Source organism: Oppia nitens, unplaced genomic scaffold, assembly GCF_028296485.1.
Source record: "Oppia nitens isolate AA-2021 unplaced genomic scaffold, nextdenovo-longstitch-racon4-pilon3 scaffold2_pilon_pilon_pilon, whole genome shotgun sequence".
In the NCBI taxonomy this organism is placed as follows: domain Eukaryota; kingdom Metazoa; phylum Arthropoda; class Arachnida; order Sarcoptiformes; family Oppiidae; genus Oppia; species Oppia nitens.
Genome location: NW_026533210.1, coordinates 10174166 through 10193870, shown reverse-complemented (window position 1 = coordinate 10193870; position 19705 = coordinate 10174166). Strand labels below are relative to the sequence as shown.

At 20.5% G+C, this 19705-nt stretch overlaps 5 protein-coding genes across 5 annotated transcripts; all 5 read left to right on the top strand.

Annotated features, from left to right (window-relative positions):
- Positions 1–3206: 3206 nt before the first annotated feature.
- Positions 3207–6775, top strand: LOC128955287 (putative thiamine transporter SLC35F3). Its single transcript, XM_054300942.1, has 7 exons — positions 3207–3251; positions 4483–4754; positions 4831–4997; positions 5475–5694; positions 5772–5897; positions 5966–6245; positions 6531–6775. The coding sequence occupies exons 1-7, from the start codon at positions 3209–3211 to the stop codon at positions 6773–6775; spliced, it is 1353 nt and encodes a 450-aa protein (XP_054156917.1). The 5' UTR covers positions 3207–3208.
- Positions 6776–9710: 2935 nt separating this feature from the next.
- LOC128956167 (uncharacterized) lies at positions 9711–10380 on the top strand. The gene is made up of 2 exons (XM_054301849.1): positions 9711–9884; positions 10002–10380. Exons 1-2 carry the CDS (start codon positions 9806–9808, stop codon positions 10256–10258), a joined length of 336 nt encoding a protein of 111 aa, XP_054157824.1. The 5' UTR covers positions 9711–9805; the 3' UTR covers positions 10259–10380.
- Positions 10381–12910: 2530 nt separating this feature from the next.
- LOC128956164 (uncharacterized) lies at positions 12911–13583 on the top strand. The gene is made up of 2 exons (XM_054301847.1): positions 12911–13081; positions 13180–13583. The coding sequence occupies exons 1-2, from the start codon at positions 12988–12990 to the stop codon at positions 13452–13454; spliced, it is 369 nt and encodes a 122-aa protein (XP_054157822.1). The 5' UTR covers positions 12911–12987; the 3' UTR covers positions 13455–13583.
- Positions 13584–14494: 911 nt separating this feature from the next.
- LOC128956176 (uncharacterized) lies at positions 14495–15151 on the top strand. The gene is made up of 2 exons (XM_054301859.1): positions 14495–14649; positions 14774–15151. The coding sequence occupies exons 1-2, from the start codon at positions 14568–14570 to the stop codon at positions 15043–15045; spliced, it is 354 nt and encodes a 117-aa protein (XP_054157834.1). The 5' UTR covers positions 14495–14567; the 3' UTR covers positions 15046–15151.
- A 1599-nt stretch (positions 15152–16750) lies between these two features.
- On the top strand, positions 16751–18650 carry LOC128956097 (porphobilinogen deaminase-like). Its single transcript, XM_054301780.1, has 2 exons — positions 16751–17128; positions 17831–18650. Exons 1-2 carry the CDS (start codon positions 16758–16760, stop codon positions 18648–18650), a joined length of 1191 nt encoding a protein of 396 aa, XP_054157755.1. The 5' UTR covers positions 16751–16757.
- The last annotated feature ends 1055 nt before the right edge of the window (positions 18651–19705 follow it).

Sequence of the window (19705 nt, the reverse complement as noted above, 5' to 3'; positions counted from 1 at the left end):
TTATGACAATAGCATTGATAATCATGATAATCATTGTTATCATTATTATTATTAATATTATTATTATTATTATTATCATAATTTGATGTAAAATTTGTTGTTGTTGTCATACAAATACCATGAATACAGGGATTGTCATAATTATTGGTAAACTGGCATTCAATTAGATGTTTTCCCAAACTTTCACAATTAATAATCAATATATTCAATGATAAACTTATAATTATTATTAATAATAATAAATAATAATTGACTAATTGATGGCCAAACAAATTATTAGTTTGCATTTTTCTACTAAAATCTATATTTTAAAATAAAATAATTGGAAACATTGAAAGATTATTATTATTATTATTAATTTTTTAATTATATATTAATTAGTGGACTATAATTGTATTTAAAAAACAACTGCAATGCACCAAATAATATACAGTATAAATATATATATATATATAATTTTTATCATATAATTTCTACCGTATGTCAAATGTTATATAATATAAAAATATTTCATATAAAAAGTTAATTTCATTTATATATATATTATATTTCTATAGCAACTCTTGTTTTCACTAATAATGACAATAACTATATCAAACATTTATAATTGTGGTCTTAATATTAGTATTATTATTATTATTATTATATTTGTTTTGTTGTCCCATAAATTAAAGTCATATCTATAATATCTATCTATCAATTGTATAATTTCGTGATTTTTGTTAATCATTAGTATTATTATTATTACTATGAAATTGTAGACTATTTTGTGCACAAAAAAAGCTAAAAGTTTTTTATTAATCAAATATATATTATTTAATTATTTTTTCTATTAATATTATATTGTGTAAATATTGACATTTATTTATCAAATTGAAAAATTTTCAAACTTGTATTTTGCAATTATGTAGTAATATTTATTTTTTTAAATATAATAATATATATTATCAATGAATATATACAGTATGAATGAATCATTAAACAATAATTAATATTTTGTTTAAATTGCTAACATATTTTTGTATAAACATTATATGAATTTATTAAAAATATATATATATAACATTAAATATTTATTAGTTATAGATATAAAATTGCATATTTATTTATTAATATTAATATAACAATAATTATATAGATATATATATATATATATATATATATATATATATATATATATATATATATTATCGTATTAAATATTAATCAAATATTTAGTATAATAAATGGAAATGAAATTAATTTATTAATACATAACAAATAGATATAAAAACAACTAAATTATATTAAAAATAATAATAATAAATATTATATAACATAATAATTATTATTATAATGCAAATATTAATTAAAAATATTTAATTTATTCATTGTTTTATATTGTTGTTGTTGTTAAAAAATTTATATAATTATAAATAAAATAAAAATGACAAACAATTTATTTACGACAACATAGAAAATTAATTATATTTTTTTTTAAATCAAATTTCTCAAATAATTTCTATCATCTGATATATAATAAAATATTCAAACAATTTATACTTAAGTATTTATTATAAAAATAGTAAAATATTATTATTATTTAATGTATTGTAAATCGTGAAAAATAACGGTTATTATATCATACAATAGTATTAGTAAAATGCAATCCAATATCCATAGTATATATATATATAGAGTATATTATAAACTACTGTATTTGAATCTCTGAAATATATACTGTATATGGTTTTAATGGAAACTAAAATAAAATTTTATTAAAAAAACAATTTTTGTTTGTTATTTTGTGTGCATTAGTTGGATGCATAAGCATATAAATTATTGATTATTTTAAATAAAAAAAATCATGGCATACACTTTTATATGTGACCTATTATTATTATTATTATTATTAATATTTTAAAAACAAGATAATGTTGTATAAAAAAAGTTGTTATATATTTATATAAATCTAAAATAAAATTATATATATTAAAAATATTTTTTCAAGTATTTTTTTTGAAAGTACTTCAGGTATTATATACTCAGTTATATAAATATAGAAATAAATTTAGATTTTTAAAAAAATATTACTGTAGTTTTTGAAATTTTATATATAATATATACAGTAATATTCTGTACTATAAATTAACATTTTATTTGAATAATATAATAGTAAAAAAAATAAAATTACATAATAATCTAAATTTTTTGTATATATAATAATAGGTAATATAATATAAAAGTAATAATAATAATAATAATAATAATAATAATAATAAATAATAATAATAATAACAATAGTAATAATGTTTGTCTGACATGAATGTCTACTGTATATATAAATAGTATATAAGAATATATTCTCAATATATATATAAATATATACTGTATATACCATATATATAATATTGTATTTAATATTATATATATATATATATATATATATATATTAATACAGAATCTGACGAAGAGATTGCTCAGAAAAATATTGCCTAAAATACAGCCAAACAGTGATGAGAAAAAAGTGACTCAAAATTCTGTACACAAATTATGTATTGAATTATACATACATTTAATATATATATATATATATATATATATATATATATATAATATATGAATACACTGTTTGTATGTATATTATAAAAATACATACAGAATATTAGCGATTCTCTGTCTACTGTTTTATATTTATATATATATATAGTGTATATTCAACACCATTGATGACAACAACAACAATATAATATAATAACCCATTATATAAATTATTAATAATAATAATACTGATTTTTAATTAAAAAATATGTGATTAAAAACCAAACTACTTGTAATGTATTTAATTAATTAATTACAATAAATATCTATGATCTATATATCGGTGTAAACATTTAAATATCTAAAAAAAATTGTTGTTAAAAACTAAATCATTGACAATGTTTACACATTATTTATTAATATAGTGTGTGTGTATGTGTTTAATCATTTTGAAAAATTATATGTTTTTTAGTTTTTAGTTTTATAATGTCAAACTTAATTGACTTTTGAATTGAATTGATTTTTTTCATTTAAAAAAATAATAATAAATTCTACAAATGTTTTGTCGTTGATGTTGTTGTTGTTGTTGCTGTCATTGTTTAGTAAAAATGTTTTTTTTATATTATTATGATTAGTGTTTATAAATGTTTCAAATAATTTAATTGCTATTTAAAAAAAATAAAATAAAATGCTTGTCAGTGCTGTCAACTCAACTAAATTTAGACCATTTGGTAAGTCATTCAACTGTTATTACAATATATATATATATTATATACATATATTGATATGTTATATAAATTGTGTATATATTTATTATAAGTAAATTTATTGACAATTTTGTGTGTGTGTGTGTGTTTGTAATCAAAAGTAAATATCATTACTTATATTATATACATAATAACAAAATAATTATAATTAATTGATAATTATAATAATCAATAAAATTAAATTATACTAATGTATTTTCTACAGTATTTATTATTTTAAAAAATAATTTTATTATGTACTAGATTAATTTATTTGCTTGTTTTTTTTAATTTGAGTAATTAATAATTTAAAATAATCAATATTTTAATAACATATAAGGTCATCTGCGAAAATATTTATAATTATATAAATATTTTATTTTAATTGAAAAAAAACTAATTATTATAAATTTTTAATTACTTAAATTAAAAAAAATAACCAATTAAATAAATTAATCTAGTACATAATAAATTTATTTTTTATACTAAATATAGTTGAAAATACATTAGTATAATTCAACTTTATTGATTATTTTAATTAAATTTTTTTTAATTTGTTACAATATAAATAGAAATATATAATCAATTTTTTTTTTAATTTAAACTTTATTAACAACATTAGCATAAAAACTACATAAAAATAATACTGTATATAAAATAACATTAATTATATTATTATTCTGTATAATTAAATTATAAAATATTTTTTAATATTTTAGTTTTCTGAAAATATTCGTAAAATTTTTAAATAAAATATTTACAAAATTTAATTATAAATATACTGTAATCTTACTTTAATACTACAAAACACATTTTTCATATCCAAATATATACATATATTATATATATATATAAATCTATTTTTCATTATTTGTTTCCCATTTTGAATATTCATATAAGATTATAATACCCGTAAAAATATATATATATATAATAGTTATTATATGCAAATAACTTTTTTTAAAATTTTATATCTACAGTACTATACACAACATTATATAACATAAATTATAGTAAATAATTATTATATAGTATGCAAACAAAAAAAATAATAGACAACAACAACAAAAAATTAACATAATATATAAATATATTTTATTTTTAATGTATTATGTTTTAAATTACTTAATTAATTTTTATACTAATTAATTAACAAATTATTACTACCAAAAAAAACATAATTAATAAAATTATTGTTTTTAATAAAAAATATTAGGAATTAATGACCAAACAAATAGCGATACTGAGGAAAATTATACGGAAAAATGTTCGGTAAAAACGAAAAAAATATTACGAGGAATATTCCTAATGATTTCCATATCGTTTACATGGGTTGGAGCTCTATATCTAATGAAAATCAGTTTCGCAAACAATACATACAAATCAAACGGATTTTCCCTACATTTGACGTCCAATGTTAGTACCGCCGCCGCCGCCGCCGACATCGGGGGCAGCGACGGTGGCGGCAGTGATAAACATGAGACACAGGTATTGAAACAATTGAAAAAATTATATTAAAATTAATTAAATTTTTTGTTGTTGGTTTATGTGTTTATATGTATAGACAACCTATATAATAGAGGAAGACATCGAAATTATATTTGACGGTCCATTGTTGGCCACCTGGTATTGTTCCCTATGGATGATCATGTTTTTGCCCATTTATATCATTAGCCAACTGTGCTGTTCGTGTTGTCATAAAGAAAACGAGTCCATTAAAAAAATGTTTGTGTAAGTAATAATAATAATAATAATAATAATAGTATAATTTTTTTTATAATTAAAAATTTTTAAACTGGTAGAAATATATTTATATAATATATAAAAAAAATTAATGTTTATTTTTTGCTTAATTATCAATAACAACAACAACAAATTTATAAACAATTGTTAACATGAAATAATTTTTAGATATTTTAATTTATCAAATATTTTAATATCAAATTTCTAGTAAATTACTTTCTGTGTAATTTTATTTTAAATAATATTATTAATAATGAAAATTATATAAAATAAATACAATATATATATATTTAAATTTATAATATTATTTATAAATAATTATTGGATAAACACATATACATATTATATCTATTTATAAATTTATATATAAAAGTAATATATAATTATATATTCAGAAAATTTATTTTCAAGTTTTTTTTAATTAATATTTTTTTTTAATTTTATTATTATTATTATTATTATTAGTGAGAGTGTCCAGGGATTTATGGAAAAGGGGTTTACATTAATGCAATTTTTTGGTCGATGCGGATCTTTTTGTCTCCTATGGATACTAACAAACTATATGCTAATATTTTCGTTGAGAATATTGGACGTAACGGTAGTTATGGCCCTGTTTTCATGTTCCGTATCCATTGTCTATCTGCTATCGTGGGTAGTCCTACACCAGCAGTTTGTCGGCATTAGAGTAAGTCATATATATATAAATATTATTTTTTATTAAATGATAACTTTCCTCCTAATGTTTAACTAACTAACTAATAGATAGTGGCTGTGATAATATGCGATATAGGAATCGCACTGTTAGTATACATGGATGGCGTCCAACATAAGACATTAGCTGCGGTTACCATTGCTATTGGTTCAGCCATTGGCGCCGCTATTTATAAAGTAATTTTTTATTTTATTAATAATTTTATTATTATTATTATAAATATTTAAAACAATTAATTTTTTAGGTATTTTTCAAACGTATTATCGGTTACACAAGTTTTGCCCAAATGTCGCTATTTTTTTCGTTAATCGGTTTAATGAATGCAATTCTAATGTGGCCTTTGATAATGTTATTGTATTTGTTTGGCGCCGAAACCATTGTCTGGTCATTGATTCCATGGACAACGTTGACCGGATCGGCCGTATTGCTACTATTGGCCAATATTTTCGGTAATTTCGGTATTGTTTGGACGTACGAATTGTTTCTGAATTTGGGTATATTTATGGCCATTCCTATATCATCGGGTAATTACTATACATATATATATATATATATATAATGTATATATATATAATTAAAAGTACTTTATATATAATTAAAAGTACTTTATATATATAATTAAAAGTACTTTATATATAATTAAAAGTACTTTATATATAATTAAAAGTACTTTATATATAATTAAAAGTACTTTATATATAAATTAAAAGTATTTTATATATAATTAAAAGTACTTTATATATAATTAAAAGTATTTTATATAATAATTTTTTTAACAAAATTTATTTATTTTATTATTTTATTAATAGTAATCGATATACTAATCTATAAGTCGGTATTTCAAGATATGAAACTAAGCGGCATTTTATTGATAATGTTTGGCTTTATTGTTGTCCTATTGCCTGATAACTGGAATGAATATTTGGGTGATCTCTTGAGGAAACGGTTGGCTAAATGGAAACGTAGGGAACAGATCAAGAAAAACGGTAGAGTCCAGGACACCAGTACCGGTCAAGTGTCCCGATTGAGGACTAATAGCGGACGAGTCAAATAGTGTGTGTCCATATTTTATATATATAAATATATTGATTATATTGTATATAAAAAAAATTATAATCATTATTTGAAAAAATATGTGTGTGTTTAAAAAATACAGTATATATATACATATATTTAATTATTTATTTATCTATTTATTGATAGTTATAAACAGACACAAAAAAATATGTATATATATATAAGTATTGAATTTTAAACTTATATACTATATATATAATTTATATATATATAAATAGAAAATTTTATTTTTTTATTACACTCTAATTAATACACAATTTTACAAACTTATTAAATAACAACAACAATATTATTATTAGTAGTATTGCTATTACTACCCTAAATGGTATTATACTGTATATTAATTTACATGTATTATATTTACAGTAATTGTAGGTCCAGTTTAGTGTTTGGGTAAATATGAGTAAATTATTTTTTAATTAATTTATTTATTATTATTAATAGATTACATTTATAATTGTTTAATTTATAATGTTAAACTATTAATATATTATTATTAGTATTATACTTATAGATTAGGTAAATTTTCCTAGAACATTATAGACATAAATTTCTAGAATTTTATTAATATAATTTTTTTTATATAATTAGAAAATTTCTCTAATTTATCCAACATTATATATATATATACAGTATATATAAAAATATAAATATATATTACAATTAAAATTTTGAACAAATTTATAGACAAATAATAATAATAATAATAACTATTTTATGTTTTAATTTTCTAATTAACTAATTATTATGAAAGGATTTGAGAAGAAAAAAAAATTTCCATATATTTATTGATAATAAAATGTTAACATTTTATTATTAAAAAAAGTTATTTAATTAGACATCAATTTCATTACATATATTCAACATTTATATATGTATTAAATGATTTAATGTGTTAGCTAAAGAAAGAAATTTTTTTATTAATTAATTAATTACTACTATTACTATAGATTAAAATAGATATAATTTTTCACATTTAGATATTTAAATTTCAGAAAAATACTATATTTATATATTTAAGTTTTTTTAATGGAAATTATTAATAATGGTTTTTTTTGATGCAATTGTTATTTTGATGTATAAATTTAATACAATATATATATATATATATATATATATATATATATATATATGAAAAAATATTAATAATTTAAAACATGTGCTACTATTAGCTAATTACAATACATTACATATATATATATGTTTATTACGTTTAATTATATATTTTTTTAAATGATTAATTATTTTAAACATTATATCATCTGTACATTATATTGTCGTCTAAATTATTAATTAATTATAACTAAATATATTTTTATTAATTTTTTTTATTGAATAGCTATGACTGACTATCATATATGTACTAATAATGTGTGTATATGTATGTATGTATGTGTGTGTGTGTGTGTGTGTGTGTGTAATGTGTTTAATAAATCAATCATTTAATTAAACATTTATAAAAAAAACAAATAGTTTTGTTAATTGTTTATATAAAGTCTATATGTGTGTATAATTACATTTTACACTATTTTAATAACTAATAAACAAAAAAATACAATATATATATACAGTACAATAAATGTGAACAAAAATTTTTGCATATTAAAACAAATTAAGCTAGATAAAAATTACAAACTTTTATAATTAAAAAATTTTAAAGATAAGTTAAGTCAATAGATTTAATTAATATAAGTTTTTTTATAGATACAGTAATAGTGATAGTTTACAAATAATTTATTTTAATAGTAATAATTTATTAGATATATTTACATTTTATATTTATAATTTTACAATTTTATTATGACTTTTATTAAATTATATGACTTGACTTATTATAAAATTTACTTTAAAAAAATTATCAACGATTTTAATAAATTTTTAAAAAATCAATTTATTTCGATAATCAATATATAAAAATACATACATATATCGACTAAATATATTGTAATTAATAAATATAAAATTGTGTTAGATTTAAAATACATTTAAAATATTATTTCAATAATAATTTGTATAATAAAATAGATTACAATAATTATATGTGAAATTGATAATTAATAATAATAATAATAATACTGTAATTGCATTGATTAATAATATCTAATATATAAATCTAAATTATATTTGTGTTAAAACTTTTTTTTGTATTAATATATCAACGAAAATAATAAAATCTTGAGACCAATAAAATAATTATATTTGAAAAAATAAAACTTTTGCTTTTTAAAAAATAATTGTTTTAATTATCAAATTTTGCAATATATACATATGTATATATATATATATATATATATATATATATATATATATATATATATATATGATATTAGTTACTAATTATTATAATTATTTTATTATATTATTTTTGTTAAACTATCAACAACAAAAAAACATCAAATAATATTAATCTTTAACTATATATAAGTTATATAATACTTACTTTAGATAAATAACTAAAATAACATTTTAAAAAAATTACATAGGTAATAGATAATACATAAAAAAAATTAGGTTAATAATTGCTACATTGATAATAATTAATATAATATTTTTTTATGAATTTTATGGCTAAAAATTGATATAATATTATATATACTATTATGACTACAAAATACAAGTATATTATCACTATAATAAATAAAAATAATAATAATTGCATAAATAATTAAATAACATAATTAAAAATATAATATAATTATTTTATCTATTATTTGTCCATTCAATTCTATACTGTATTATCAATCATATAATTTATTTATTATAGTTTTTTTATAGTATAAGATTTGATAAATATCGATATATATATATATATATATATATATATTTATAATTTATATATATTTTATATATATATATTTATATCGTATACCTGTATATATAATTTAACAAAAAAAATTAGTATATATAAAGCGCTTCAATTTTTATTTACTCATACAAACAAAAAATCATTATTGTATTCAATTTGATATAATTAAAAAATCACAATACAATTAACCGACAAAAAATAATGTCAAAACTACTGGTTATCCTATTGTTGGCCACACTGGCAGTGGTCAATGTATTGGCGGTCGCCGACTGTCCAGACGGTTTGTATACAACAAAAAATCTTATTTTTTATTTATTTTTTTCAAAATTAATTATTAAAATAAAATTAATAATTTATTACAACAAATTTTATTACACACAAAAAATCAAACAAATAGATGGCTGTAAATGTGGCCAATGGGTTGGCCAGTTTTGCGGCAAACGGGCCAATAAAGTGTACACTACAGACAAAAAAATCACATACGGACCGGTACTTAAAGGCAACGGATGCAAACCCGAAGCTATCTACCAGTGCGGCGCCAATCATGAAGATTTTGAGGCCTCCTATAACTCCCAGTGCTTTACATGCGATGCCGACGTAAACAAACCGGGAGTCGACCGGTGTGTCAACACTTTTAGAAACAAAGACCTGTAAATCGGAGGACAAAAAAAACAATTGACCGGAAAAATGAATTTTTCTATAAATTTCTTGTTTGAATTAATTTTTTTTTAATTTAATTATTATAAACATTATTATTATTGTATAAATTGATATATCAATAAAAATTGCTTAAACATATACAGTATTTATATTTATAATTGAATAATAAATTGTCTAATAAATTAAATTATAAGAAACAATTGAATAGAAATAAAATTTATTTAATAAAAAAATGGTAACAACTTTCAGTGTTTAACAAACTTTTTTTTTGTTGTATAATAGTCAGAAAAATGTGCTAAAAAATTATAAAAATAATATTTTTTAAGTTTTAAATTTATAAAAGAAAATTAATTTAACCATTCAAGTAATAACAACAATAAAATCTATAGTTTACTATTATTATTGTATTAATCTAAATAAATATATAAAAAAATTGTTGTAATTATTTATATAGTTAGTAATTAAATATTTTTAAAATGTATTTTATCACTAAATAAAATCATATGCAATCATAATTTTATTTTCTTTTATTTTTTTTATTTAATATATTAAAACTATAATTAGTTACTAAAGGGGTTATAATAATTAAAAAAAATATTGCAATATTTCGCAAAAATAGCATCAAAAATTAAAATTATTATTTTATTATACGATATTATAAAAATTATATCATAAATTAACATATAATATATAAGTATATAAATTATCGCTCTAATACCGTAATTATAAAAATCATAACATAATTAAATAATAATCTTAATAATAATAAAATAATTAAAATATATGATTATATATAAAAATTAATTACCTTATTATCAATTATTTGCATTAAATTTACAATATATATATACTGTATTATCAATAACACAATTTTAATTTTTTATAGCCTAACAATTAGATAATATATATATAATTTTATATTCCGTTATATAATAATAATAATAATACCCCATAAAAAATTAGTAGTATATAAAGCCCAAACATTTTGTCTACAAAATAAAAATCATTCAACAAAACATAAAAATAAAACAATTGATTTTTTTTTTGTTAAATTACAATACAATTTAAACCAAAGCAAAATAATGTCAAAACTATTGGTTTGTCTAATGTTGGCCACACTGGCAGTGGTCAATGTATTGGCGGATGAGTCATCTACGGAGTGCCCAAACGGCGGTTTGTATACTAAAAAAAATATTATTATTTACTAAATTATTTATTTCAAAAAAAAAATTAAATTAATTTTTCTTATATTAATATAATAATTATCGGGTGGGTGTGTGTGTGTGTGTGTATGTGTGGATGGGTTTACAGCTTTCTGTAAATGTGGCGAATGGGTTGGCCAGTTTTGCGGCAAACGGGCCAATCGTGAGTACACTACCGACAATGGACTGGCATACGGACCAGTACTAAGTGGTTGCCGGTGCCGACCGGATGCCATCTACCAGTGCGGCGCCAATCAGGCCGGTTTCGATGCCTCTTTCAATACCCAATGTTTTACGTGCGATGACGACAAAAACAAACCGGGAGTCGACCGATGCGCCGGCGTTTTTAGCCATAAAACCAAATAAATTGGACTAAAAAATTTAAAAACAATTGCAAAAATATAAAACTAAAATTTCCCGAAATTTCTTGTTAATTATAAATTTTTATTTTATTTGTTTGTTATTATCCAAAATAATTTAATGTATAAATTGATATATCAATAATAATAATAATAATAATAAATTGTTTAAGCATATATTTAAATATAAATTTTAATTAATATATTTTGTTTTTTTTAATAATATTTCTAATAAATTGAATTATAATTAAACAATTAAATAGTAAAAAATTGATAATTGGTAACAATTTTTTACTGTTTAACAAAATTATTTTTTTATTACTTAAAATAATTGGTTTTTTTTGTTGGTTGAAATTTTTAATAAATTGAATAATATTCAGTAAATGTATTTTTTTAAATTATTTATAAATATAATAATATATTAAATTTTAACTATTTACAAATTAATTAAAATCATTTAAACAATAACATCAACAAAATAGCTTTAATTATAAGTTTTGGTATAATTGTTTATATTCAACCAAATTATAGTATATATAGTATTTATAATAAAGTAATTAAATTTACATTTATAACTAAATAAAGCTAATAAAATGCAATCATATTTTTATTTTATAAAATTAGCCAGCTAAATATATAATATATATCTAAATTTATATATCAATAATAATTATAAACTAAAACTACTTAATAATAATAATAGTTAAATCTATATGAACTTTAGTATCTTTATTATAAGAGATATAATTAAAATTTATTTTTTTTATAAAAAATAATTGCATCAATATGTCTAAATATTATAAAATTATAATTAAAAATTAAAAATATTATTACCATAATAATAAAATCATAGCTTTTAATTAATTATAATATAATAAATTAATAAAATTATTACTTTATTATCATTTAATTTTTTAATCAATTATATTAAATTTTAGTAATACTGTATAATTAATTATACAATTATTAGTATTTTAGTTTATAGCCTAACAATTAGATAATAATTTTATTACACCCTCTCCTACCCCCCCCCTCCAAAATAATAAGTAGTATATAAAGTGCAAACATTTTGTCTGAACAAAAAAAAATCATTTATATTATTCAACAAAAATACAAAATTGTTTTTTATTTAAAAAATACAAAACAATTAAATCAAAACAAAATGTCAAAACTATTGGTTTGTCTAATGTTGGCCACACTAGCAGTGGTCAATGTATTGGCCACTGACACAACTACGGAGCCCAACTGTGGCGGCGGTTTGTATACTCACATACAATAAAAAATTACAAAATTTTTATTAATTTTATTATAATAATTTTCGGGTGGGTGGGTGTGTGTTTGGGGGGTTACACAGAGGGCTGTAAATGCGGTGAATGGGTTGGCCAGTTTTGCGGCAAACGAACCAATCGGCAGTACACTACCGACAATGGACTCACTTACGGACCGGTACTCAAAGGTTGCGACTGTAAACCGGATGCCATCTACCAGTGCGGCCAAAATCAGGAAGATTTCGAGGCCAGCTATAATACCCAGTGTTTTGTATGCGAAGACGACAAAAACAAACCGGGAGTCGACCGGTGTGTCAACACTTTTGGCCAATCGGACGACAACGACGAAATCAAATACTGAAATCAAGTTTGAGTAACCAAAGGGGGTGGGTGGGGGTGGCGATATAGTCAATATATATATGATCACATATAAAATAAATTACCCTGAAAATTTCTAATTAATTATTATTATTTTTTAATTAATTTTATTATTATATTTTATTTGTTTGTTATTATAAAAATTATTATATTATAAATTGATATATCAATAATAAAAAATTGCTTAAGCTTATATTTATATTTAAATTTATTAATGTATTTTGTTTTGTTTTTTTGAATCATATGTTTCTAATAAATTGAATTATAATAAACAATTGAATAGAAACTATTTTTTTTTTAAAATGGTAATAACTTTTAGTTGTATAATATCCAGTAAATGTACTTAAAAAAATTATAGATTATTTATAAATACTTTATATATATATATATATTAAATTTTAATTGTTTAAAAATTAATTAAAACCATTCAATCAAATAACAACAACAAATCTATATAATTTAGTAATGTATATTTATACAATTATATATATATATTTATATAGTTCTTATAATACCATAATTAAATTTATACTTTAATATATATAAATTTATATATATTTATACAATATTTTATTATTTGTATAAAATTGATCCAGGTAAATGTATATATATATATAATATATACTAAAAAATACTTAATAATATAACATTAGTATCTTTATTATAAGAGATATAATAAAAATTTTAATTTTTCGCAAAAAATCTCATCAATTATTGTCCTATTATTTATTTATTTTTTATCATACAATATTATAAAATTATAAATTAATATATATATATATATATATATTTAAGTATACTATCACTATAATAATAATAATAATAAAAACCTTGCTTAATTAATTATAATATACGGTAATATATTAAGAAAATTACTTTATTATCAAATTATTTTTTATAATACTAAAATTATCAATTGCACAATTTTATGTTTATTAGTTTTTATAGCTTAACAATTAGATAATATTATTATTTTTAAAAAATTAGTTGTATATAAAGCGCGAACATTTTGTCCACAAAAAAATAAATCATTATTATTGTATTCAACAAAACAATTGTTTTATTTTTTTTTTTAAATTCAAAACCTACAAAAATAATGTCAAAACTATTGGTTTGTCTAATGTTGGCCACACTGGCAGTGGTCAATGTATTGGCGGCTAAGTCCGACTGTGGCGGCGGTTTGTATACAACAACAACAATAAAAAAATAACTAATTATTTGCTTAAATTTTTGTTTTATTGTAAAACTAATATATATTTTCAATTGTTATTATAATCTCCGTGTGGGGGTTGGGGTTAGCAGACGGCTGTAAATGTGGTCTATGGGTTGGCCAGTTTTGCGGCAAACGAACCAATCGTGTGGACACTACTAGCGGAGGACTAAAATACGGACCGGTACTCAAAGGTTGCGACTGTAAACCGGATGCCATCTACCAGTGCGGCGCAAATCAGGCCGGTTTCGAGGCCTCCTATAATACCCAATGTTTTCTATGCAATGATGACAAAAACAAACCGGGAGTCGATCGATGTGTCGGCGCTTTTAGCAACAAATTTGTAGCCAAAATAAAACATTAATTGACTGACTGGACTCCCGGGTGGCCACAATTGACCACAAAAAAGCAAAAGTTTTTCAGTTAAATTTCTTGTTAATTATTATTTTTTTTAATTTTATTTGTTTGTTTGTTTGTTATTATAAAAATTAATATATCAATAATAATACTAATAAATTGCTTAAGCATATTATTACTATATTTTCAAATATAATTTTGTTTTTAATTTTTTTAAAATCATATTTTCAAAATAAATAATTTATATTATATTATATTATACGGATAATAGGTTTTATTTTTATTTTTTTCAAATAAATAGTTTTTAATTATATAAACTGTATTATATTTATTTAGTAATGATGCTAATAATATTAATATATTTATATATAAGATTTTAAATAATAATTTTTTAAAAATCAAATAATTGTCTATTAAGTCATTTTATAAAATATAAATCTAATTTTTTTTAATTATAGAAATAATTATGTTTTTAAAAAAATGTCCTAATATTTTATCATTCATTTCAATTTAATAGTTTAATCTGTGGTATAATAACCCTATTTTTTAATTACAAAAACTAGTAATTTAAAAAAATACAATAGTTTTTATCAAATTTTTTTTTTATTAATTAGATTAAACACATTAACTATACAATTATATATTTTTTAAAAAATCATTTTATATAATAAATAATAGTCATTTTATAAATGATTTTTTTTCTTCAAAAAATCTCTTTTAAACAAATATTTGTCATAATATTTTTGAAAAAACAGGTTTTATATAATATTTCAATTAATACGCTAACAAATAGCACACTTAAAAAATATATAATAAAATAAAATACTTATCATAACATAGTTGATTAGTTTAGTTTAGTTTAGTTTTATATATATATATATAAAATGACATTTCATTTTAACATTATTATTGTATAGTATATTATTATTATTATTATTACTAATACTACTATACTGTATATAATATATATATATTTGTATTATATATCCACTTGAAATAAACATTTTTGTTTTTTTGAAATATGATATTGATAACATTGAAAATATAAAATTGTCAATTCATACTGTATGTACTAGTATAGTAGTAATAGACATGTGTGTTAAAAACACCAATATATACAGTATATCAATAATTTTTTTTATTGATTCAAACAAACACTTGACTTGTATTTTTATTTTTTATTTTACAAAAATTAACTGTATATTTGTTAATCACATACACATATATACAGTATATTTATATATATTAAAAAATACTCAATCAATCAATTGATTTTATATTATATGTGTGTTCAATAGAAAAAAACACATTTATTTTAAACTGATTAATTATATACTGTTATATATATATAGATAGATATATTTGATAATAAAAAAAATTTGCTTAATATTATATATATATATTATCAAAATTTTATAATATGTGGATAAAACATTTCATATATGATATGTTTTAAAATAATTTTAATAATTTCAATACACGTGTAGTGTTTAGTAATTTTTATTTTATTTTTTGAAAGGTATGCAACAGTTTTAACAGTAAACTATTGGATACCTTATATATATATACCTTATATTATAATAATTATAGTGTTTTCTCTCTATACATATGTTTGTATTATCACTGTTTGTGTTTTTGATTAATATTAATAATAATAATATACTTTAAAAAAGTTTTTATTTTATTAAATAAATCATTTTTTTGGACCGCAATTACAAAATGTCGACACAAACTATGGCCGAAACCACTACAACTACCACCACTGCCGCCGCCAACCGGAGGACACACATACGTATCGGTACCCGTAAAAGTAAACTGGCCATGATACAAACCCATTGGGTGGTCAACCAGTTGCGGCAACTGTACGCTACCGATGCCGATGACGGCGGCTACGAGTTTACCATCAAATCGATGACCACAACCGGCGATAATGTGTTGGACAGGCCGTTGGCCAAAATCGGTGAAAAAGCTCTGTTCACTCGTGAACTAGAGGACGACTTGTTGGCCGAAAATATCGATCTGATTGTCCATTCGCTCAAAGACTTGCCGACAACACTGCCCGACGGCTGTGCCATAGCTGTGATTACAAAGTATTTATTTTTTATTATAATTTTTTTTTGATGAAATATTTTACTATTTTTTTTATAAACAAAAATGTTTTGATTGTTTGACTATTTTTTTATTTAATAATTAGTTATTAACTATTAATTAATTGTATACTTAATCGGGTGTTAACCCACACAAACATACTGTACATACATATGATATACATGTATATACCGGAATATACCACTAGTTTAGCTACAGTTTCCTATGATTTAGTTATGATTTTAATTTTATTTGCTTTTTACACTATTATATGATATGATTATATCAATTATATACATTAAATACTTAACACTTAGATACCAAACCCCGAAAAATGTTTGCCTCCAAAATAAACAAAAAAATACACAAATATTTTTGTTATTTTCTCAATAAAAAAGTATAATTGATTTTATCATTTTTTAAAAGTTAGTATAATATGTTGTTAATCCCTTTGATAATCAATACACATATTACTAGACAATTTCCTGTCGACCCCCACTTTCCTCTCTACCCCTACCCCCCGGTGTGGAAGTTTCCCGGGAAGTATTCTCCTACCATCTATTGTGTTGAACTTACGGTACATTTTTTGTTAAAGAAAAAACTTTTTAAAAACAATTATTTAAATGATAATTAAGTTTTTGATTATAAATAATTGGGGAAAAAATCAATTCAATAATTGTTTTGTATTTTTTTTATTATAATAGACGCGAAAACTCGTCCGATGCTATCGTATTGAAATCGGGACTCAATTTGGACAATCCGTTTGATATATTGTCGCCTAATTGTCACCAAATCAACGAAAACGTTACTATCGGTACGTCATCGCTGAGACGGATCGCCCAATTGAAACACTTGAATCCCGACATCCGAGTTGTCGATATACGCGGAAATCTTAACACCCGACTCAGCAAACTGGACGACCCAACTAGCGGTTATTCGGCATTGATTTTGGCATCGGCCGGACTCATACGAGCCGATTACGGCCATCGTATATCTGGCCAGTTACTTGATAATTGGTACTATGCTGTAGGTCAGGGAGCATTGGCTATCGAAACCCGTACGGATGACCAGTTTATTATGGATCTATTGAAACCGTTGATCCATTTGAAGACTACTTGCGAATGTCTGGCCGAACGTACTTTTATGCAACAACTCGAAGGCGGCTGTTCTATACCGATAGGTGTCCGTTCAGTTTGGACTACCGGTGCCGACGATAACGATGCTAACTGTGTGCTAACATTGGAGGGCGTAGTGATGAGTCTGGACGGCCGCAGCCGAGTTGACGGTAAAGTTAGCCGCAATTTGAATCGTAAATTAGATAACAAACTGCCAGACCTGACAACTATCGATCGATCGGTCTGTCCGTTCAACTATACAGGTATAGCTGTCGGCCAATTTACGGAGGCGGCGACGGCGGCCAACCAGTTGGCCAACAGTGCAATGATTGGCTACGATTTGGCCCAGGATTTGCTCGGATTGGGCGCCAAAGATATATTAGACGATATCAAACTTAATAGCAATTGAATTATTATTATTATTATTATATCATATAATAGATTTAAATAAATATATATATATTTATAATTAAATATCTCTTAAAATAGTCAAAAACTTAAACCAATTTATTAATTTTTGATAAAAATATATATATATATATAGTTAATATACATAAAAATTAATTGCATTTTTTTTATTTAGTGATAAAATACTATAAATATATATATTGTTTTTTTTTGTTTTTTAAAATACTATCAATTTAATTACCGTATTATAAATTATACTGTATATGATTTTTTTTTTGAATATAAATAATGATAGAAAAATTTATTTTAAGAAAATTATAATAAACTATTATAGACTTGTTATTATTGTTCAAATGATTTAATTAATTGATTTTTTTTTTTAAAAGATTAAATTTAATAAATATATATCAAATTTCTAAATAACAATAAAAAAAAATTTTTGTACATTTACTGGATATAACATTTAATTTTTTTTTAAATTAATTAAACTAAACTATATTTTTTTAAAATAGACTATATTTAACTAAATAATATATAAATAAATAAATAAATTATATATAATTATTAAATTAATTAAATCTATATATAAATTGTATGATTTTTTTTATACAATAGTTAACAATAGTTTTTTATAATAATATATATAATTAAGTTTTTTTCGGTATAATTACAATATTCATAATTAATTAATTAATTAAATTATAAATAATAATAATTTTTAACATTATTTAATTAATTTTTAATATTATTTAATTAATTATTAACAGTATTAACAATCAGATGGCAGCGTATGTATTATATAAAAAAAATAATAAAATAAATAATATGTTCACAACAATCGTATTCACAAAAAAAATAAAAAATAAATCATATTTTATGTATTGGTTATGTTGTTTATGAAAGTTGTTTGACTTTTTAACTTTTATAATACTGTATTTACAAAAACAAAATCATTAATACAATTGATATTATAATTTATAATACATTTTATTGTTGTTATTGTTATTAGATATAAACCATTGGATTTGGAAATAACATTACAATTAATAATAACAA